The sequence below is a fragment of the Copadichromis virginalis genome, linkage group LG16 (genome assembly GCF_057382275.1).
Source record: "Copadichromis virginalis isolate Kocher_CV1m ecotype Utaka linkage group LG16, C_Virginalis_male_GT1.1, whole genome shotgun sequence".
Classification (NCBI taxonomy): domain Eukaryota; kingdom Metazoa; phylum Chordata; class Actinopteri; order Cichliformes; family Cichlidae; genus Copadichromis; species Copadichromis virginalis.
The window spans coordinates 21392301-21415603 of NC_140633.1; the positions used below are offsets into that span (position 1 = coordinate 21392301).

General features: G+C 38.0%; 3 protein-coding genes across 6 annotated transcripts; 1 reads left to right on the plus strand and 2 right to left on the minus strand.

Annotated features, from left to right (window-relative positions):
* Nucleotides 1-1623: 1623 nt before the first annotated feature.
* LOC146690697 (uncharacterized) lies at nt 1624-8124 on the minus strand. 2 transcript variants are annotated; one of them, XM_085433749.1, is made up of 6 exons: nt 7984-8124; nt 6195-6524; nt 6049-6096; nt 5838-5960; nt 5712-5743; nt 1624-5207 (listed from the first exon to the last, which is right to left on the minus strand). In XM_085433749.1, the coding sequence occupies exons 1-6, from the start codon at nt 8063-8065 to the stop codon at nt 4731-4733; spliced, it is 1092 nt and encodes a 363-aa protein (XP_085289875.1). In that variant the 5' UTR covers nt 8066-8124; the 3' UTR covers nt 1624-4730. The 2 variants fall into 2 exon arrangements, with proteins under 2 accessions (XP_085289875.1, XP_085289876.1); XM_085433750.1 differs by lacking the exon at nt 7984-8124 and having other exon boundaries at nt 6195-6545.
* A 4845-nt stretch (nt 8125-12969) lies between these two features.
* On the plus strand, nt 12970-18076 carry LOC146690698 (uncharacterized). 2 transcript variants are annotated; one of them, XM_085433754.1, is made up of 5 exons: nt 12970-13059; nt 14594-14702; nt 15392-15408; nt 15540-15577; nt 15864-18076. In XM_085433754.1, exons 2-5 carry the CDS (start codon nt 14683-14685, stop codon nt 16065-16067), a joined length of 279 nt encoding a protein of 92 aa, XP_085289880.1. In that variant the 5' UTR covers nt 12970-13059; nt 14594-14682; the 3' UTR covers nt 16068-18076. The 2 variants fall into 2 exon arrangements, with proteins under 2 accessions (XP_085289880.1, XP_085289879.1); XM_085433753.1 differs by lacking the exon at nt 12970-13059 and having other exon boundaries at nt 14439-14702.
* A 426-nt stretch (nt 18077-18502) lies between these two features.
* LOC146690699 (cell surface glycoprotein CD200 receptor 1) lies at nt 18503-23029 on the minus strand. Of its 2 annotated transcripts, XM_085433751.1 has the most exons (7): nt 22665-23028; nt 21588-21635; nt 20720-21028; nt 19612-19878; nt 19438-19525; nt 19300-19342; nt 18503-19177 (listed from the first exon to the last, which is right to left on the minus strand). In XM_085433751.1, the coding sequence occupies exons 1-7, from the start codon at nt 22729-22731 to the stop codon at nt 19109-19111; spliced, it is 891 nt and encodes a 296-aa protein (XP_085289877.1). In that variant the 5' UTR covers nt 22732-23028; the 3' UTR covers nt 18503-19108. The 2 variants fall into 2 exon arrangements, with proteins under 2 accessions (XP_085289877.1, XP_085289878.1); XM_085433752.1 differs by lacking the exon at nt 21588-21635 and having other exon boundaries at nt 22665-23029.
* Nucleotides 23030-23303: the final 274 nt, after the last annotated feature.

A 23303-nucleotide genomic window follows, 5' to 3' on the forward strand; every position in this document is an offset into this window, starting at 1 on the left:
TTATGTAACGGACACCTAGTTCAAATATAGGGGTGTTCATGAGCGCACTAGGCGCCAGGACTCCTTAAGTGCCAAGTCTAGGATTGATTTTCTAATAAGGCCATCAGACCTATGGCTCTATGTCTTGGACACTCGGGTGAACAGAGATGTTGAACCGTTAATAGATCACCACATGTAGTGAGGTTGGGCTGGAATGTCTGGTGGAGGGCCCTGTCTGGAATATCTTCACTGTGGACACTGAGTCCACGTGGAGCATATTCCACTTTCCTGTCTGTCTTTACTGCTCCACTATCTAATAAAGGTAAAATGCCATAAATCTGTCTTTAAAAACAAATAAATAAAAGAGCAGCATCAGGGAAGAAGTAGGACAATTCATCCACTACTGTAGCTGAGGTCACAGGGTTAAAAAAGTTCCACCCTTGGGAGGTGGATGAAAATTCCCCATGTCTTTATTGTTGTAGGGCTGTCTTCATTAAACTGGGATAGTGTTTTCCCTCTTTAACAAGGGAGCTCTCTGGGAAGGTTAGTGTCATCAGTCCACCCTTTAGTCAAACCTCAGATTGAAGAGGAACAGTGTAGCTTTCATTCTAGTTGTGGTTCAGGTGGATCAACTCTTCATTGCCTCAAGAATAATAAAGATTGCGTGAGTTTTTGTCCAATCTCACACAACCTTCTCTTTTAGAACAGCTTAAATTATGCTCTCCAATGGCCAGGCCACTTGGGCATGGGAATTGCTCCAAGTCTGGATACTTCTGGGTTTTCTTGGTTGACCTGCAATATCATGTGGAAGTGAACAGTAATTTTGAATTGGCAAACTGGGGTGAAAGTCCTCAGTAAGTTTTTGAAAAGGGGACTCTCTGGGAAGCTTTGTCCCAGCTCTATATAGTTTTTGTCCTGTCCTACAAATCAGCATGTTCTGTAGTCACAAAGGAGTCATTCATTGCTTTCCTTGATGTGTCCTTTGGAGGTTTGCCTCAGGAATATGGTGTATCAGGCCAAAGGTTACAGGCCATTTAGTCCCAGTAAAACTATAGAAAGAGATTGGTTCACATTGTAAGTGGACTGGACTCCACCAGTACTGAGCTTCTGTTCAGAACTTTTATGGATGGGTGGGTGGTGTAAGGTCAAAATCAGTTGATTTGTGGGCCTTACCATCTCATTTCTGATTTTTTTTACATAATGTAGTGTAAGTTTAAGGTGATCAGAGTGATAATCTCCAGGTTGTACTGGCCAAGTGTGAAACAACTGTGGACAACAATTAGCACCAAGTCTATGACCATGATTCTCAGTCGCAAAAGTTAAAAGTACCCATTTCAGGTTGGGGATGAGCTGCTGCCCTTTGCTCATGCTTGAGGGACATACTAAGCAAGAAACTGACACATGGAGCTGTGCAGCATCTGCAGAGAATGTCTGAAAGACTGAAATTAGACAAGCAGGTGTTGGAAATGTGCTTGATCCAAAGGTTGTCTGATTTCTCCCTTAGAGATATGGTGAGGAACATGAAATGGGCTCACAGCAGAGTCACTCTTTCAAACTGAAAGGAGCCAGGTGTCAGGTTAAGGCTGTGTGCAGGCAGAAGTGGAAGTAGAAGGACCCAAAGTGCAGACACTCGGAGGTGGAAAATAACTCAAAACTCAGCTTTTATTGCTGGATGGCAAAACGTAACAAAAATCCAAATAAACTTACATGACCAGGCAGACAGAACACACAGCCTAAATGAGAGTAGATCAGAACACAGACACAAAGAAACACAGGGCTTAAATACACAGAGGGAACAATCAGGGAATGGGTAACAGGAGGGAAACACAGCTGGGGCAAATCAGGCCTAACGAGACAAGGGGAAGCAAAACCAGACACATTAACATCAGACATGGACTTTCAAAGTAAAACATGAAACGTTACACAGACTCACAGGCAGGCACTATAACAAAGGGAACAGAGACGTGGGACCAGGGCAGACACAGACACTGACTGGACGTGGGGATACAGCAGACAGGGGAGACAGCAACATGGAACACAGACAGAAAACCAGAACACTAAAACTTTAACCAAACCCCACCCAGAGAACCTAAACTAAGAATAATCCTAAAACCCATAAAGCAAAGCTAGAATATAATGAAATAACAAAATCAAAGAACCAAAAACACAAAACACTGGGTCAACGACCCAGGGACCCTAGCACCAGGTTGTTTCAGGTCTATTCAAGAGGCCCAAGAAACAGACATAATACACCTCTTCTTACCTCTGAAAACCTCCATAGACACTGTTATGGCCCGGCCAGACCACAACATAAAGGGTGATCCATCCCCGTCCAACCCCAAGCAGCACGTCACACACTTAATATTTTGTGACAGTGATTTATTTACAATAAGTGCAGTTAAACGAAGGAAGGGAGCATATCATAACTTCAGGGTGAACCCAAGGCCAAAACAACAAACAAAAAGTAACCTATCTCAGGAATAAACACAACTTACCTACTCAAAAGAACTAAACCAAACGGCAATCACTTTCCTCCCTGCCTAACAAAAACAGGAGAAAACTGATCAAACAAAAAGGCGGTCCACCCCTACATGCTCTTACATTAACATAATATAGTGACACAGTGAACGGTCTGCCGGTTGGGTTGGGCCGAGGATGAATGAATTGGCAGTCCCAGGCGGTCTCTTCTTATCCGCTGTCTCGCAGTCCTCAGCCAACTGGTGTGAGCCATCCACCAATCCTGGAGGAGCACCTGGACACTCAAATTCACACATGATTACGATCACAGTCGTAACAGACACAGATAGGCAGCATATAGCTATCTAAAAGACATGTATATCCCATTATATTGATGCTCAAAGTTATGGGAAAAAAGCATATTGTAAATAAAGAAAGAATCTTGGCTGGAGTAGGTGAAAATTAGATTTGATTGGCCGTTTTTATAAGAGCTTAAATGTGTTTTTCTGTGTTTAAGATTTCATGTGGCTATTGTATTTCAGAAGTAATGAAGGTTAAAAAAAAACTTGAAATATTAAATAATAAACATATTAAAAGCACTCATTATTCCATGGTATGAGCCTGGGCACACTGCTCACCAGCTTATAAATCACAGCAAACCTTTCCACAAGCATAATGTAGTAAATGAGTGTTATTTTCTGTCAATTTCTGTTTTTGAGACTTGACAAGAAAATTATGATCATGCATTACTGCTTTATTGACCTGTTAGCTGATATCACACACTGCACATACAGTAAAAGATGGCCACAGCTCGAAATTATTAAAAGCGAAGGCAGTTCACAAGTACCTTAAATCTGAATTCTTTCTAAGAACGAGGGGCAACTTCTGTGATTTCAAAAAGAAAAAATGTTTGGTCGTATAGATATGAAAAAACTTTCCCTGGTCCCCCCACCATATATGCCTCAGTAAAAACAAATGGGCAGAATCAATGGTTTGAACTTATACTGAATGCAACATTAAAAAAAAATCATACCTATAGAGTCTGTAGTCTATTGTCTATGTTTTTATTTTAAAAAACAAAACAAAAAATCAAACATGTATATATACAAATACATATATACTAATGTAGATAAACTGAGTGTAAGTATTAGAGAGCCAGGATTAAATACCCATTTATACTGACATTTTAAATTATACTAAACAGTTAAATTGCAGCTTTACCATAATTGTTTTAATATTTTTGATAAACGCCTCTTTTTTCCAGGAAAATGCTCTAACTTCAGACTCACTTATAAAATGATTCCGAGAAATTTTAAGGGTGAAAATCCCCCTTAAACAGAATTGCACACAGTGTATGTCCACAAAAAGGCCATAACATTTTACAAGGGGAGATTTCTTTAAGGTTTCCAACCTCAAATGGTTAACAAACATAGAGTCTACTATGACAACTACTGTGTTGTCTTTATTTAATATTTCCTCTAATCCCCCCATTCTCTGTTGCTTGTAGTTTCTGGTACCTTTTAAAAGCTAACCAATACTACTCTTTCTTGTTTTTCTTTTAGTTTAAGTATAGAATATGTGAAAAACAGGACCAATAATAAGGCCATTGCCCAAAGTGCAATATTAACAATGCGTACATGTGGTTGAAGCTGAGCGTCCCCTGTTCACAAAATGTCATTGTCAGAAATGTTTCCATCTTTAACTTCCTGCACATTTGAGCTAAACCACACTTCTGTGGTCAATAGGCAAGGTGTTGTCTCTGACAGTAGTGGTGACAAAAACAACAAGCGCTGTATGAGGCACAGGTATGAGAAACTGTTCATATCTCTTAAATCTCTCTAGTGCTGATTAACATGTCTTTTTTTAATGACTGCCATCTTTCTATAACAAATCAGTCAGAAAACTGCATTTAAGTGTTATTTGTCTGTCAAGAAGAAATCTGTTTATGACCTTTTTATGAAAGTACGACAGTTACTGCAGTCAAGTCAATACAAGGACTGGAATCAGATGACATCAGAAGCACAATACAAAGTACAATAAATTATTAGTTGAAAAAGAAGTGCTGCTGCTGGGAACAAACCTGAGGGCTAGAGAATGAAGTCACTGCTGCTTCCGGTTTAGTCACGATAACTCTAGAAGACATGCAGTTCACTTAGAGAACCACAAGCTTCCTCCATTCATCTGTTCTGCAGTATGGCTGTACAGCTGTACGTTTCATCACATGACTCCACCACATTTTGCGAAACATTTTTCAGTTTTTTCATCTGCAAGTGTCCATTTAAAATCAACAACACTCAGGAAAATTTGATGACAGCATACTCTGGGTTTTTAACTTGGTTAGGCTCGGTGTGTCGTTTTCCAGCAGGTTTGCCGTGGTTGATGACAGCATACGTTGCATAGTCTTCATTTCTGACTGCTGGATTTGAAGCTGAAATCTGGTACTCATGCGGCTCGTGAGCTGGTGATCCTGGTCTTTCAGCAGTGAAAGAAGACTCTGGGTTTTTAACTTGGTTAGTCATGGTGTGATATTTTCCACCCTGTTTGGTAGCGTGTCTATGTTTGATGATACCATATACTTCACAGTCTTGATATTTAAGTGCTGGATTTGAAGCTGAAATCTGGTTCGAACCGGGCTGGGAAGCTGGTGATACTGATCTTTCTGGAGTGTAGGATGAATAGATGTCATTTAAAACAGACAAGTTGGTCAGTGGGACAGGAGTGGAAGGAGGGCTCCATTTAGGGAGGTCTGGTATCATAAGAGTCGGCATTTCCTATGGCACAAAACACCAAAATGAGAATATATTAAACATATATTAGAATATATTAGTAAAAAAAAATTCTCGACACTCCCATGACAATAAATCTTAAGCAAGGTGGAAGATAATTAGCTTAGAAAACAAGTAAAATCAGCCTGCCAGGTTGTCAGAGGCTCACAAAATGTTATATACTGTATTACTTGTTTATTTTATGGCCTATAAAAACATTCAAACTGAAACAAAAAGAAAGAAATTGTTCATCAGTGAGTGAAACTACGGGTTCTCCTATTTTCAAGCCTGTTGTTAGACCAAAAGTACCCTGAAAAAAAAGTCAAAAATTATACTACTTCAAGGTGCCATTAGACGCTGGCTCCAAAAGTGAGTAAGTAAAATTTTACTTATATAGCACCTTTCAAGACAAGGATAACAAAGTGCTTCACAACAAAATAACAGTGCATAAATAATACTTTTTGTCCCCCCAAATATCCCAAAAATATATTTTGATATGACCAACATTACCTCTCCCTTTACGTAGTTTAAGGTCAGCACTCCTGTAGAAAAGCCAATAAATAAATTACCCATTTTTAGATGGTAAATTCAATGAAATCAGTTTCAACCATCCAAAATAAAAATTAGTGCTCTTACGTTTCCAGTCACAAGAACTCAAGAAGATGAGGGCAGTCAGTATGAGAATAAGAAGCACTATGCCAAAACAAATGTAGAAGTATGGTCTCCAGTTTTCATTGTGATCAGGGCTCAGTGTTGTTCCTACAAAAGCAGAATCACCAGATCAGTCGTGCTAAACTGCATCCACGAAAATGTTGGCAGTGATTTTCTGACAAATAAAGCTTCTCACCTGCATTTTTATCATTATTATCGGGGGTTTCAATCCCCTGGTACATGTCTTCAGGGAATGATACATAGTAGACAGAATTAACACTTCATATTTTATTATTTTATATTTTAATGCCGAAGAAGAATAAAATATACCTGAAAGCATACCTGATACTGAGATGATGATGGAATGGCTGATTACGCTGCCATTATATCCTAGTAAACCACATCTGTACATGCCATCGTCATGAATGGAAATCTCCTTGAAATTTAAATATGAGATCAGCTTATCCTTATCAGGATTCTGTGTTATCTTCACATTTTTTGTTTCATGAATCCGTTCACAGTTGACTGAGTCAAAGAGTTTACACCAGGTGACCTCCAGCATTTCTCCACAGTGTATAACCGGACAGCTGACTGTCAGACTTTGTCGTGGAGGAGTCTTCCAAGTGCTGTTTCTTCGGACCATAATCGCAACATCACACGAAGCATGTAGACCTGCAATTATTTTTTTTTTAATTAATGCGTAATTCTTACCAGAAAAGAATTAACACCTGTTTACGTAAAGCATATTTTCTTCTTTTGTGATCACAACAATGAAATACATTTTTTATCTTAATACTATATAAATTGTCCCATCCCACACATGTCGTCCATCTTAATTATTTATCTATCTGTCATTTTATTAGTCTAATTATGTCCCAGAGCTCTCTGGAGTGCTAACATTTCAAAGACAGAGAGAATATAGACATAATGGTAATTAGATGCTGTGTATTTAAAAACAACATGTTTCATATTCACATGTATATTTATACATAAGACAATTTATTTTATACAGTTTGTATTTCATTCTATCAGTATTGTTTCCTCAGTAACTGGAGGACTTACTGGCCATTTACTTGCGCAAGATAAGATTAAGATTCATGTTTGTAAAGATTTGTTTTAAGTTTTATCTTATCTGCTACAGATGTAATGTTTACATGATTTAATTAATGTTTAATTAATGTTTTTACAATAAACTTTATGATAATATGCATTGTATAAAGGAACTGTATTGTATTGTGTGGCTTTTGTGTGGCATGGTTGAGATTTAGTGCCGTGAGGCTGCATGCCACAGAGGGAAATCTAGTTGCAGATTTTACCTTTACTCTGGTTTACACTGAGAGAATGCACCTCCTGATCTGAAGCAAAAGCCCTTTAGTCTTACTCACACATAATTCAGTGCTCAGTCAAATAATAGACACCTCAGAAACCTAATATTAATGATGAGAGGTGTAACAAATCTACAGATAGACAAGAAGCCAATAATACTTGGAGGTAGTGCCCATATGCCCTGGTAATAAAAGGTAATAAAAATATTCACATATTTTCTACGATTTTCCCTCATCATCTATAATATTGACATGTAATTTCCATCATAGTGGCTGTAACACATAAATATGCCCAAATTTGTCATGCCATGTTCAAATAATTCATATCAGCACATTTTTCCAAGAACAACATCTGATTATTTGGTTAATTAGGTGTGCCTTTATGATTTGACGTTACATAAAATATCATCTCTCTATTTTTTTTAAACTCCATAGCGTGCCCCAGAAGTACGTCACTATTATAAAATGTATGTATTGTTAAATGGCTGTACATACTCTTTTTATTTAGTCCAGCAACAACGCCATGTATACAACAATAACAATAAAGTGTGCTACATTGTTTGTTTTTGGTACAACTTTAAAGAAAGTTGAATTAAGCATTTTAATCTCTGTCGTGTTTTTTTCACACTCATTGTGTTAAATATTAAATAAATAGTTTTAAACTTCTATCTTTGTTCCTCAGTAATGATTACTCTATATCTCTCTAGTCTATGTTCTAGCAGTGTGCTCTAAAGTGTTCCTACCCTCAAACAACCATGGCACATCTATAACAGCTAGTCCATCAATAAAATAATATCTATGTTTACCTTTGCCGCTTCCATGGACAGAGACAAACACACAGCAGCAAAATATTATCAGATAATTCAGTTTATCCTTTAGGCTCAACATGCTCACAGCCTGAAAGTTTTCAAATAGTTGACTGTAGGTACGTCAGGGGCTTTTTTTCACATGTGACAGGCTCACCACTTCCTGACATCCCACACGCATGCCACGACCATTCGGCACATTTTGTGTAATTCAGTATGCTGTTACTTAACAAAGTTTCCAGCAATGTTAAGGAGGAGTGGACTTTATGTAATCAAAGAAGTACTTTTCCAGTATCTCGCTGGTAGTTCGGTACTTCGACTCAAGTAGTTCCATTAACTTTTTGGCTTGGTGAGGTCGGCTGCCGTGCTGGATGCTCTCCTGAGTTAATTTGTAAATTTTTGTAGTAAATTGTAAATATTGTAAAACTTTTCTTCTGTCATTTAATGGTCGGGCATTGTACAGCTACAAGCATTTCACCCCCATGTCATACTGTGTATGGTTGTGTGTGTGTGACAAATAAAATTTGAATTTGAATTTGAATTTGAATTTGAATTTGTTTGGTTTATGACTGGAGATTTATCAGCGGGGCTTTAGGGGACTAGGAAATGTTTTGTCATTGCTTCTCAACTATAATTAAACCCCTATTTTTAAAACCCCCATCGTGATCCTTAGTGCTGGAAGCATTATCCACAGTTGTTTAGTTATTTTACAGAAGTTGTTTCATTCACCTTTATATGGACCCTGAGTTTCTAAAGGTGGCTATTGGACCTGCTTGAAATTGTACACTTAACTAAAGCTAGCTTTCCAGTGCAGAGTAGAGACTGTTAGGGCCCTGTGCAGAAATTCAACGGGGCCCCTCTAACCAGCGTTCTTCACCATTATCTCATAATTAATCTGGAACCAGTCAAACAACTGCTTGTCTGACTGGTATACTTGTATTAGGCGTCTCTCCTCCACAGTTAAGATTATATTAACTGTGAATTATATTTAATGTGAGAATAGCTCCTTTTTATATTCATGAAGTAGCTTTCATTGTTGTCCATAGCTTTGTTTAAACAGGAGTTAGAGGAGGAAGGCTGGGCCCCCTTAGGGAGGTCAGGTGTCTTCTACTATTATGGTAAGCTTTAAGCATTGATTAAGAGTTTCAACGTTTTTCAGCCCACAGGGCACTCGACTTGCCTGCGGCCTGTTACGCCTCGTGGCAAGCAGCACTTCTGTGTAATTCTTTTTTTGTTTGCTAATTAATTTCTTGTTTGGTAGTTTTGTCATTTGTCAGTTTGGAAAATAAGTTATGTTAAAATTTGTTTTCCTTTATGGGTATGTAAAAACAAACCAAAAGATCTAAAAAGTAGTATTAAATTTGTAAGAACATTCCACAATACAGTCCTAGAGCATTGCATTTTTTTTTTTTAAATGAAGATGCAGCAGGGTTTTTTTAAACAAAACTTAAACATGCTGTTATTTTGTTTTATTTTGTTTTATTAACTGAGGGTCAAAGTGTTAACATGCACAAATTCACTATCTAAAAAAGAACACTTTAGCTTTGCCCCAGAAAATGAGGAATTTCTGATAGTTTTCTTCAGACTTAAACAGGAAAGTTGGATCAATTATTACACAAAAAAATAATCTTTTCTTCACACTCGGGTTACCAGTATACTTATATGAACAACTTATAATACCGATCATGCTTCAGCCTTCATTATGCTGCAACCTGTGTACATACATGTGCGTTAGAAATCTGAAGTATACAGCAAGAATGACTTTTGTTTTTACTCTTTTTTGCTCTGTCTGTGCAGCCAGCAGGTGGTGTAAGTTCACATTCACCTTTCTATGTAGTTTGTAGACAATGCTTTTCAGGGTCATGTGAATCAGAGCATACTTTTCCAACAGCATCATCTGGTGGAAAATTGTGTGTTACTTCATGTGGATATGCCATTATGTGTGTCTCTGTACAAAATTAATATAATCATTTATTTCTCTTTTAGCTTTTGGTAGTTATCTATAGATAAACATTTTGGACCACAGTGACATGAGAGTATCACACAGCTTCCAGATATGTCAGTTGCACACCCATGATTAGTGATGTGACGTTCTGTATCGAGGCTTCGAGTAATGGAGGGGGCGTTTCCGCGATGCGCGTAACGAGGCGTGCTTCATTTATGGGAGGAGCTGAAAATGATGACGTCCGAAGCCTCGCTGACCGGCTGTACCACGTGACTGGTTCAGGAAGTGGTTTGAACTTCGCCGCGAGCTATGACAGCGATATAAACCCCTCAGACTTTATTCAAAATGTGGGTGTTTGATGGAGAGTTGCGGTTAGTGAGAGTTTGGAGACCGTTTGGAGGTTTATGAGAGTGAGGAGAGAAAGTCAGGAGAGAATGGAGCCAGCTAAGAAGAGGAGGATGTCCTCCCCTGTGTGGGAACATTTTGATCTTATTCCAGTTCATTTGCACTATAATGTGTAATGAATGTGTTATGTTGTTTGTGACTGTATTGTTTCAATTGTTAATAATAAAAATTTAAAAAAAAAGCTGCAGCCGGGTCTACCCGCATGTGCAGATGTTTTCTTCTTCTTCTGTTCGTTTAATGGCAGTGTACTCCCCAGTGTACGAGGATACCGCCACCTGCTGACCGAGCGAATAAACCCTATTATAAACTAAAAAAAAATAATAATTTGATCTTATTCCTCCCAACAAGGTATGTTAATTTCTACAGAAGATGTATTTTCATAATACTGATGGTGCAATACAATTAATGTTAAGCTGTCTTTACTTTTGTACAAGGTGAAGTGTTTGCTATGTGCCAGGGAGCTGGGATATAACAACAACACCTCATCTAGGCACTGCTGTAATGTTACTAAATGATATAACAATATTATACAACTGCAATAAGTTACGTGTGTGATATTTATATTTGTGCTTTGTCTTTATTGTCTTTCCTCAGGAGAACAATCTCAAATAGATGAAGACCTGGTTAGCATAGTGATTGAGGACTCCCAGCCATTTAGCATTGTGGAGGATAAAGGATTTAAAAGATTTGTTAAATCATTAAATCCTAGCTATGTTCTCCCCACTAAAAAGGCCATAAAAGCAGTGAAAATTTAGTTTTTACTGAATAAAATGTGAACAGGCAGGACTGAGGCCTCAGTCTGTAGCTGTCCATACCTCAACGTTAAAAAAGCACAACCACTGTCCATACCCCAACCACACCTCACCTCACAGTAAATGATCATTTCCATTTTAAGCATTTCCAAATAATCATTTTCCATACTGCCAGTATAAATATACACAGTATACTGCCATCACTACAATATACATGTTTTACACACTCCTTTTGTTGTTGACATTTACAGGCTGTGTGCAAAAGGCCACATTCTTCAAATTCATGCCAACTAATATTTTTACGTCCAGTAGATGTCCTACTAGAGCAAATGAAGCTTCAAGATGCTTTGCACTGGGGTGAACCAATTGGATGAAAAGCTTCAGTGCTTCTTGAAGCTTCATCTGCCCATCACTACCCATGATACAAATCTCATGTTCCACCACATCCTAAAGCTCCTCTACTGGGTTGAGATCTGCTGTGGAGGCCATTTGAGTACAGCAAACTCACTGTCATGGTCAAAAACTGGCTGCAGATCCTTTTTAGATTTGTAACATTTTCTTATCGTGTTCAAAATGGCCTTCAAAATGTCATCATAATGGGATGGACATGGTCAGCAACATAATTCAGGTAGGCTGTGATATTTAAAATATGCTACTAAAGGACCCAAAGTGTGCCCTGAAAATATATCCTACACCATTCAACGGACAGAAGTAGTGTGAATCACTGATACAAAGTAGGATGGAGCCTTGCTTTTATTTTGTTTACACTGTATTCTGAATTTGCCATTTGAATCTTGCAGCAGAAGTTGAGACCGGGAAACATTTTCCAGTGTCCTAATGTGAACTGTAGATTCTGTTTTTTGTTCCGAGATGACAGGAGTGGCACCCAGTGTGCTCTTCTGTTGCTGTAGCCCATCTGCTTCAAGGTTCAATGTGTTGTGCATTCAGAGATGCTCTTCAGCATACACTGGTGCAAACAATTGGTTTTTTGAACTATTTGTTTTTTTACTATTATCATAAGAAGACTGAACATTCTCTTCTGACTTCTGGAATTAGCAAGACATTTTCAACCAGAGAACTGCTGCTCACTGGCTGTTTTCCCTTTTTCGGTTCATTCTCAGCAAACCCTGGAGATGAATATGGGGGAGGCAGACAGTTTTTAAAATGCTCAGGCCACGTTCAAAGTTGTTTAAATCACCATCTTCCTCAGTCTGATGTTAGTTTGAAATTCAACAGGGTGTCTTGACCTTGCCTATCTATGTAGTTGGCTAGCTATCAAGCTAGCTATCTCGCTAACAATAGCTAGCTAGCTTGTATTTTGTTAAATACACAAACGTTCATAAGGCTGGCATTGTGAAGTGTACCGTTGTTGCAAACTAAGAAGTTAATGTTCAAACCCATCAGTATGGATTCTGTCCGGCTACTCCTGCTTCATCCCAACGACATGTTAGGTTCACTGTTTCTGCTAAATTGGTTTTAGGTGTGGATGTGAATGGTTGTCTGTCTCTCTCTGTGTCTGTTCAGGGAGAAACCACCTCACACCTGATGGAAACTAGTGTTCAGTGCGACCCATGGATAAGGTATATGACCCCTTTTAAGCAAACAGTATTGTGTAATTCAATAATAATTCTGAATACATTATCATACCACAAAAGATAAAGAATACTCACTATAGGATTTGTTCCTAAAAAGAACATATTGATGCGTCAGTATACCAGAGATTTTCTTAATATAAGCATGGTAAATGGCCTGTATTTGTACAGCGCTTTACTAGTCCCTAAGGACCCCAAAGCGCTTTACACATCCAGTCATCCACCCATTCACACACTGGTGATGGCAAGCTAAATTGTAGCCACAGCCACCCTGGGGCGCACTAACACTGGCACCACCAGTAGGCAACTGGGTCTTGCTCAAGGACACAACAACCAAGACTGTCCAAGCCAGGACTCGAACCAGAAACCTTCGGATTATAAGGTGAACTCCCAACTCTTGAGCCACGAAGAAGGATTTCTTATCCTTGTTTACAATCTACGGAGGGGGGCTAGAGCCTGTTCCAGCTGTCACAGGGCAAAAGGGTACAGCCTGGACTGGTTGCCAGTGTATTATAAGGCTGACACATAGAGCATTCACACTCAGATTCACAGTTAAAGTCAGTTTAGAATAATCAATTAATCTAAACCATAGGTGTCAAACTCTGGCCCGCGGGCCAGATTTGGCCCGCAGCCTAGTTACATTTGGCCCGCGAAGCCATACCAAATTACTATTAGAGCTGGCCTACTGGTATTATACAGCTAATATATATATTGTTTAGTATTAAGCTTTGTTGTTCCATATTCAGTTTTTTAGCTAAACTTGTTTGAGTCCATAAGAAAAGATTCATTCTTATATCTGGAGGAAGATTTTTTTTTCAATAAATATTAATGTTAGCCTGCGACTTTGTTCCATTTTGAATTTTGGCCCACTGTGTATTTGAGTTTGACACCCCTGATAAACCCATAAATATATTTGAACTGTGGGAAAAAGCTGAAGCAGTGGATCCATGCAGGCACAGACAGAACATGCAAACATCATCCAGGCCCCAGACTGGATTCAAACCCAGGATCTTTTCAGTGTATAACAACAGTTCTAACTATCGTACTGTCACTAAATATATTTCGAGCAAAAGTAAAGTCAATCAAACACAAAATTTGCAATGTTTTTATTATATTTGAAAACATATCAGTAAAGATGATTATCTGGTGTGATTATCTGATCATTTATTTCATCATTAGAGAAAAGAAAATGATGTGATAAGTCTTCAGTTTGTCCACTCTGAGCTCATTCTTTGAGCCTTTCCTGTACAGAGTGTTACTAGGTGGTGCATATCCAGACATTTCTCTGAATGAATATGAAGGTGTGGTTCTTTTTCCTGCTGACAATAAATAGTTTGTGAACCAAACCTGGACTTTCCATGTAGCAAAGATCACTGACTTCCTGTTGTTGCACATCAAAAATATTTACACAGACATGCAAATGACACCATACACTGACAACAAAATACATTACAGTAACTACTCACTTCTGTGTTATCTCACGATGCAGATATTTCATGTTTGCTCAATGGCAAATATTTTAAACTACAGCAAATACAGTAGGTGACGATGATGATGACCTTTTATTTCTGACATAAAAAACCCCCCCAACAAACCAATATATCCACATACATACAAGTACATCCATATAGATATACACAATTTTATATGAATAAAGCGCTCAAAAAATTTAGTATTTTGTGTCAGCAAAGTGTTACAGCATTTCCGTATTAATATCAATGTGTCACATTATATTTTGTATGCTGTTTGTTAGTACTGACCGTTTTCCTCTACATCAGTACTGTTATTTTCCTATTGGTGTGATAGCACGTTTGCTTCTCTCTCTCTCACTTGCTCTCTCTCTCTCTCTCTCTCTCCCTCATTCTCACTCTGCCTCTCTTTTCTACCACTTCCGCACTACTGTGGCCTATATGCAGTTTGATGCAAGGAAGCGATCAGCTCATATCTACTACAGCGTCAGGCCGAGGGGCCCTTCTCCAGCAACCGGGCACTCTGTGGGATCGTCATGGGAAACTGTGCTTCAGGGTAAGTCATCATACACGCTCATACATTCATTCACACATTCCTATAAGTGGGGACTTTCATATATTACAAAGTTATTCATCAGAATGTGATGTATTCTAAAACACTCCTTTAACTGCTGTAAATGCAGAAAATATATTTAAGGTATTTGTGAATTAACTACAGCGAAAATATTTATAAAAAAAAAAAAGTTTAAATGAAATGATTGTGCAGTTTTTTACAAGAAGTTTCTACATTTCCTCTAGCAAGGAAACCGTGGTTACGAGATAAAAATAGCCCTGGGTTCTGGTTGTCTTCTTACAAGAACTAAGTCAAATACAAAGAACATATTTTGCTGTTGCGTTACATATTCAATATATTACCGTCTAAAATGGCAAGTCTAGAAATATGCAAAGCGTGATGCCCTCGTTGGTTATTCACTGCCATATTCAGTTGGTTATAAACAGGTGTTGATTGTAGGTCTATGTAAAGTGTTTCCTGTTGCAGCACAAGCGCTTAATTGTTAAAGCTGTCAAGGAAACACTGCTGTTGGCTAAAGCCCACACCTGCTGCCACAGATAATATTTTATATGATTTATTGAGGTGAAAGACATATGACTCAATAAGCAGTATTATCCAAAGGCGTTATTCTTCTGTGTGTGCTAACATTGTGGTCCTTGGTAGCTTATCGTTTCAATTTGCTTTATTTTCAGAAAGAAGAAAGAGAAAGGTAAAAGCTATTTTGTATTACTAATTTCTTATTGCTTTTGTGTTACTTTCCCCAGTATAAATGTGATAAATATCATAAACAAAAGAAAAAACTATTATAATTTTATGATTTTTCCATATTTCCTCTTTCAGGGGATTCTGAACCAGATGATAAGACCGCGAATGACAAGGTAGACATCCCCGCATTAATTTTGGTTCTATTTCTGTTGACCATAAATCTTCACCGTTATCAGCTCATGATTTTCATAAGACATGGGTGTGTTCCACTTTGGATTTACATACTTGGAGAAGATTAACATGAGGCTTCTGCCGTAACACAAACTACACAGGAACCCGCGGCATGTAGACACATTTCAAAATATGCCAGCTGCAGAAACACAGTGTAAAAAGTAGAATAAATTATTTGATGGGCACAATACGGGTAGATGATCACCCATCTCACTCTCTCTCTTCCAGCAACCCAACGAAGATGTAACGTATGCTTCTATTAACCACGACAAAGCCAAAGGAGCAAGACATAACAGACCACCGACAAACCAGATCACCGACGACGACTGCGACTATGCTACAGTTAATATTCCTGCAGCACTTCAGCCTCAGTCTGAATCTGAGTGCTCATCTAAAGACGAATGTCCAGATGATTATGTACTTATGGGGTAAACAAACGGAAGTGGAAAGATTTGTTCGGTCAAGTGAGTTGCAGAAAATATCTGATGCCAGGTAAAGGCATGCAAGAACTTGTTTGCACTTGAATTGTCACTTTATTTTTTATATTCTTAGCTTAATCAAGAGCAGATCTTGATTATCAAAGAAACTGCCAAAATGAGAAGATTAACAGCCAACAGCAGCTGATTGCGGAAGTATGTACAGTAACCAGAAAGAAGTTTCTCTCCACAATTGAAGAAACGTTTTAACCAGAACATGGTGGTGGTGTTCCTTCCTCAAGAAGACTAACTCGCATTGCAGACGAACCTGCGAGAGATGACACGATTCTCGAGACATCGGGACTTTACTAAAAGATTTGAAAAATCAGAAGAAAGCCAACAAGCTTTCATCAATTCTGGACCTCTCTGAGAAGGGCAATGCATCCAAATCAGGAAATACAGAAGTTTGTGGCATGCAATTACTACTTACAAGTGAATCGATGAAGTCTTAAAGCCACCATGTGTGACATTTTAATGTGAATTTGAAAATGTTCGAAATAGAAGTTATATTTTGTTGTGTTTCTTTAGCTTTAGGTTAGGTTATGTGATTTATGTTTTGGCCCCAAGTTCCTAAAACATCACAGCACAAATTCAAAACTTGCTCCTCTTTAAAGAGAAGTTTCCCTGAAGAAACTCAGACTTTTTGACTTGTTTGACCTTTTTGAGACTGTTGCCACACCACAACTGAAAGTCTGAGAATGTCCACCACATTCTCAGACATACCTAACATTTTGTTTGCATAGGAAAGTCTAGAACTGGTATTTTGTGGTTTCATAGCGTGCATGTGCAACAATAATGGCAGAACTGTTTGGGGGTTTTTGAGAGACAAATTTGTTGATATGAATGCATCTGCTGTAAGGTGCTGCTCAGGAAGGTTTGATCATTATCTAGAGTCTGTTGCTGGTGGTTGGTGCTGAAACAATGCCAACTCTTTGCTCCACCATTAATCAGTTTCACAACGCCCCATACTGAGTTCCCTCAGAAAGCGTTTTCAAACTTAATACTGCCCAAACCTAAAATGCAATCCAAATGTGCAACCAAATACGAAAACAGTTTGTGTAATTTGATCTATTGCCACATTATAAAACGATAGTCCAGACCACACATAGTCAGAAGCATTTCACAGCATGTAAGAAGCACTCCACAGGCCCCAATATACTACAAACACACTGAAAGGTTGAGAAGTTGTTTGTTTGTTTTTTCTTTGAGAGATGGTTTTTTGTGCCTTTTAGTTTGAATCTGTCTAATCAACAGAATTATTTATACATTTAACTTCATGGCAGAGTACTGTTATTTACCCCATCTGTTCTTATTCTGCTGTATGAATAAACTGCATGTCTGAAAAACTGAAAGAAGAAGAAAAAAATCTTTTCAATTTAAAATGAAAACCAGTTTTGCTATTTGCTTCTGCTTTTAAGAGGAAATCATGTTAATGTGCTAAGTCACTGTAAGAGTTCAAATAGTCAGGCTGTGAAAATAGGGATATATTTGTGAGGCAAATTTTTAGTTCTCTCATTATAATGGAAATACAATTATAGTCACTGCAGCTCTTGCCTCTGATCTACCCTCTATCACTTACTAAAGCTACTGAAAAGAACAAGTGTGAAGCCACTGACATACATGTGTGTATATATATATTTATGTATATGGAGAGAGAGAGACTTTGACTTTTGGTTTAGATCATTGTTAATGAGTATAGTGTTGGTGATCATGTCAGAATTGATGAATGAATGCAGAAATGTGCCATCAGCTTTTCAACCGCCATGCAAAAGCATTTGGAATGAAGCTGAAGCTGGAACAGCTTCATTTTTCAGAATGACAATGATCCCAAACACACTGCCAATGGAAAACAGTCGTGGCTTGGCCTCGCCAGAGCCTGGACCTCAACAATATTGATACAGTGTGGGATCATCTTGAAAGAGAACAGGCAGCCAACATCCAAATAAGGGCTTTCAATGTCCTTCAAGAAGTCCGGAGAACTATTCCCAAAGACCAAATAATGGCTTTCAAACTCGGAGGAATAGATTGACTTCTATCAGTGAAATTATTCAGACGCCTTGCATCATTTAATCCTGTAGCAACATAAATTCTATTATTCACCAGTAGAGGGCAGAATAGTTCCTTTTTCTAGTTTCTTTTCTCGGAACTGCATTAGTCACTGTTACTGTACTGAGGTGAGTCTTTACACATTCACTATGAAAAAAGTGACAATTAGTATTGATTGTATTTTTAGTGCATGCCCTCAAACAATGAAAAAGTCACCTTGGCAGATATCACTGTTAAAATGTTGAGAACAACTGTTTTGACTCTTTTTGGTGTATCTTGCTGAGTTGCTCTGATGCAGCGTTACTAATGTTGTTCCTAAGTCTGAAGAATGTAGCTAAAATGAAGTCAGCATTTATACATGCACTTTAATACAAAGAATCATATCATCTCACATTCATACATAACATAAATACTTCACATGGCATTGTCCACATTACCTTGAGACAGCTATGTGATTAAAATGCATGTTTTCGTTGCTTGGTGCTTTTACTGTAGCCACTCCAGCATGATTCTATGTAAGAAATGATCATCTATTTAACTGTTAATGTTTAAATAAGTGTATTTGTACATAATTGTAGCTAATATATTTCATCAGCATTATCAAAAGTCTGTAGTTCTGTAGTCTTACATGCTGCATGTGGCTCAAGAGCCTCCTCATTTCAGCAGTTCAGTGCATTTTTTAGTTAATGTTCTCCTTGAGACCCACACAAAGTGGTGGGCAGACATCAGGTACATCCCCCGTTCCATTAGTTAAGTGTTTATTAGGATACATTTAAAGCGAGAAACTTTCCTCTTTCAGAGAAAATCTTTGATCCTTCCCTCTCTTTACTATTTCACCCTTTCTCAGTTTCACAGCCCTCAGTTTCTCACAAAGACTTGTTGCATTTAGGCTGTGATGCATGTGCACGCTCTTTTTTCTTTTTCTTTTGTCATTGTGAACATATCTGCAGATCAGTTATAGATAGAGTTCACACGTTGAACATAGCTAGCATAGGGCTCCACTTCCTCCACATCCTCTATCTACAAAAAAAAGAAAAAAAAAGAGAAGACAAAAGAGATAGAACAGAGGGAGGTGTCTTTAACAAAACATGACAAAGTACAGTCAACAACCAGAACTATAAAATACAGGCAGTTTTACCTACCGGTGGGGATTTGGAGGAGGAGGTATCTGACTGTTGGTGTTGCCTGGCAAAAGTTACACAAACACGTTCAGTAACCTGGACACTCTCAGAACACAAGTTATTATTTTGATTCAATTTCTGTTAAATTAAACCTGTTACCTCAGCTTCATGACCAAAAAAAATAAGAGTCCCGCTAAAAATGCAATTATTATCCCAGCTATGAGTGCATACAGCCAGAGAGAATAAACTGTAGGGAGACAAATGAAATGTTTGTTAATACCTTAAATGCACATGGTTGTGTAACTTTTGTGCCTCCGTTTGTAGAAGCCTGACCTTTAACTTTTTGATATTCCAAAAATACAATCTTGTTCAGGTTCTGGTGACTGATGGTGCAGCTCAGGTTTTCTGGATCTATGCCTTCAGGAAGCTCCAAACGACTTTCTACTGTAAAAAGTCCATTTATCCCAGGCAGTTGTTGCACAGAAGAATTTCGTGCATGATTCCAGCTGATGTTGGCTGCAGGATTTCCATTTTCAGCTCTACATACTGCTACCATTGTGTTGTTTTTGTACTCTATCCAGGCTTTTATTTCAGGAGTCACTAAATCAAAACAGACAAAAAAAAGAAACAACGACAAAAACAAATCATTTAAGCTTGCTATATTAGAAGTTTAACCACACCACAAAATAGGATTTGCATGGCATGGTGTGCTCTATTTTCATTTTTCTTTGTTTTTCATTTTCAGATCAAATATCTAAATGTGCTAAATGAAGAATGTTAACAATGAAGTCAGTGATCCATTGAGAGCAGAGTTGTCAAAAATGAGGCCCGGGAGCCAGAATTGGCCAATCGCTCCCATTGGATAATTGAATGAAAATAAGTGTATATTCATTCAAGGTTTAGATTTTTTCCAAGTGATAAGGGACCTCCCCTATTGTATTTCATACTACACCAACATAATTAAGTAACAGGTAAACAATAACAATTAAATTGGAGGAAAAGCCTGTTTTTCACGATCTATTATATAAATTTCAGATGTCTTTTATCTGCTGCAGCAGCATTTGAATGTTTCATGACATGCTGCTGAAACCGCACTTCTGTTTCTTAGATTAAATGTGCAGTTAAAATTCTTTACGCTCACAGAGAGAGGCATTTTCCTGATTCAGAGGACTTCAGATCAAAGTGCTGCATGTGGCCCGCGATGTTAAATGAGTTCCACATCCCAGCTCTAGAGGACAATGTGTTTGTGTCCAAAAAAGGCAAACTGAAGATCACTTTTTAAAAATGTGCCACCGAAAAGACTTTGCAGAGCAACATAAATGCATATCCATTTTACTCCTTTATGAGGTATAAGCTGAATGGTAGAAGGCTGATATTTCAACTATCTGTATATCAATAGAGGTACCAAGGTGTGTGACTAATGTTATAACAGAAGTCCTACCTGTGATATTCACGTGGATTTCACAATTGGTAGCTCCTCCTCTGTAAGCAAACTCACACGTGTAGATTCCCACATCATCTTCTGAGAACTTTGGGATGTGTAGATATGGCTGAGAATTGGATGTGTTTCGGAGTGACTTTCCATCATTGCAGGTGTCTGAGTTTCGACCATGACTGTCAAAGTTGATCTCACAACGGGTTTTGTTAATCAATTTAATTTTCCAGATAACATAAAATGTCTCATTCCACATCTTATCGGTGCATGTCAGATTAGCATCACTCCCATTACTGAAAAGTTCATTTCTGCGTTCTGGAAAAAAAAAGGAAGTGTGAATAATAGATTTGCTAGTATATACAAAAAAGGCAGACAAGCAAAGAAAAAATAGAAAGTATTTGTTTATGTTATGCATATGTTAAATATATTTACTTAAAGAATAAAGCTGCAGCATCAAACACAGATAGAAAATAAATCATAACATTGTTTATTTTTTTGTAATAATTTTTAAGATTTGTCTAATTAGCACTACAAAAAAATGTTTTATATATTACAAAAAAAAATTTTTTTAAAAAAAGGAAAATAAAAAAGGAAGAGGGGAAAAAGAACGAAAAGCGGTAATGAATCAGACAAAGACTAATAAATAGCACCTTTCTTATTCAACAAGTATTGAAGTGCTTTAAAGCACTTTTTCTTTCGCTTTAATACATTTTAAGTAAAGAAGGTTGTGCAATGGTTGAAACACAATAAGCAGTAGAAAAGGAATTAAACATAATGTACTGACATTTTCACATTTTGCTAGTCACACTTTCTCACTTCATATTTTACTCATAGTGAACAGTAGCAGTATAGAAACACGGGGAAAGACTGTTACCAGTGATAGGAGGAAAAGTGGTGTTCACAGGGGCCCTTTCAGTAGTTCCTGAGAGAGACGAAGGTGAATTAAGGAAAAAGTTAGTAGAATGTTTCAGTAATTAAAGTAGCAACAAAATATTCATTTTGAAGTGCTCAGTCAGCAGAGCAGCAGCGATGGTCGTCTGTTAGTTGAAGTTTAATCGGTTAAGATGTAACATGAATTGAATGGCCATGCAGGAGAGTTAAACAACAAAGAGCTGTGAGACAAACTGCACTTTTTTAAGCTTTTGAAAAAAACAAACAAACATGACAGTCACCGAATGTGGGGCGATAAAATGTCACAGTTAAAGTTCAGCTCCTTATAAAGCCGACAAAGGTTAATCACAATCTTCCACGTTACCCAGAAGCCAGAGACACAGTCGGTATTTCATATAAGTGAAACGGAAAATTCAAGGTGGATGTGTTCAGTGAGTTGTTTACATCTGACAGGTGTAAAACCAAGACCACGCAGAAAGTGAGTGAACAAAACCACAACTCTAAAACAGAGACCCCCTTACAATGCAGAAAGAGCTGCATCATAGTTTTACCCAGATGTGAAATCAAGATTTCCAGGGTAGTACCAGGCAGTTTGATCATTCAGAAAAGACGGGGCTGACTTCTGTTATGGAACACCTTTTCCCCCTGCCAGTTTCTGCTCTGGCCCACTGTCATGCATAGTCTTTCCACACACTGTCTACGCTGTGAATCAGAATACAACCATTTCACTGAAATCTCAGGAGGCCCACAACCACTTACAGTTTACAACTCACCCACTTCATAGAAATGAGCCACAAATCTAACACTAATTACCTCTGTTATTATGCATGCTACACATATTTGACACTAAAATACATTCGCAGAGTATAATGACACAAAAAAGGTAAAAAAAAAAAACATTTTCAAGGTTTAAAAATGTCTCACTTGTGTCGTAAACCACATGAATCCGCATGGAGTTTGTCATTATGTATTACATTTGTGAAGGTTGCTCACTCTTAAGAAAATGTAAGTAGTGAAAGCTGAAAAACAAATGCAAGAAAAATGAGTGAACATGTCAAACCTGATTCCACGCTCTGTGTTTCAGACAAGAACAGGATCACGACATAAATCCACATAGTCTCTCTCATCGTTGCGTGTCTTCGAGTGCTCCTCTGTAAACTTGCTGCTCACACCGTAAAACCTCAAGTATGGCCTGACATAAACCGTCAGTGCTAGACTCTCTAAAGTAACATCAAACCAAGATGCATTTTCTTTCTCCTCCGTTATCTTGCCATTTCATTTCCTTACTATTCCCAACAAGCTCTGGATTTAAGTGAAGCATGTCCTCCAACAAAGACTTCAGACAAACCTGAAGTCTTTTGTGACACAGTAATATATACATCGTGTGACTAACAAATCCCTCCCTTCTTCTTTCTCATCCCCTCTCTCCAAACCGCTTTCCACTGAGACATCTTGCCTTTTTCTCCCACACAGGATGACGTTTGATAAGTCAAGACACTCATTTCCTCTCTTGCCAGACACATAGCTGTGCTCTCTAAAGTAGTATGTAGTAAAGCAGTGTGCGTGAACACACACATAAAAAATAGAGCAACGTTATGAAGTTCTTTCAACGTTCGTCTCCACGTTCGTAATCACAGGTGATGATTCATCACGAGCTTACTGGTACTTTGTATGGTACACTCACATTTATCCTTTCTTG

What these genes read in the sequence shown, in the direction of transcription:
- LOC146690697 (XM_085433749.1), bottom strand. Translation starts at nt 8,065, where the DNA reads ATGTTGAGCCTAAAGGATAAACTGAATTATCTGATAATATTTTGCTGC. An exon ending in CATCATCATCTCAGTATCAG is followed by an intron (nt 6,097 to 6,194) that starts GTATGCTTTCAG and finishes CATTCCCTGAAG; the next exon opens with ACATGTACCAGGGGATTGAA. An exon ending in TAATAATGATAAAAATGCAG is followed by an intron (nt 5,961 to 6,048) that starts GTGAGAAGCTTT and finishes CTGCTTTTGTAG; the next exon opens with GAACAACACTGAGCCCTGAT.
- LOC146690698 (XM_085433754.1), top strand. Translation starts at nt 14,683, where the DNA reads ATGGGAAACTGTGCTTCAGG. An exon ending in ATAAGACCGCGAATGACAAG is followed by an intron (nt 15,578 to 15,863) that starts GTAGACATCCCC and finishes TCTCTCTTCCAG; the next exon opens with CAACCCAACGAAGATGTAAC.
- LOC146690699 (XM_085433751.1), bottom strand. Translation starts at nt 22,731, where the DNA reads ATGAGAGAGACTATGTGGATTTATGTCGTGATCCTGTTCTTGTCTGAA. An exon ending in AATCCACGTGAATATCACAG is followed by an intron (nt 19,879 to 20,719) that starts GTAGGACTTCTG and finishes GTTTTGATTTAG; the next exon opens with TGACTCCTGAAATAAAAGCC. An exon ending in CCTCCTCCAAATCCCCACCG is followed by an intron (nt 19,178 to 19,299) that starts GTAGGTAAAACT and finishes TTTTTTTTGTAG; the next exon opens with ATAGAGGATGTGGAGGAAGT.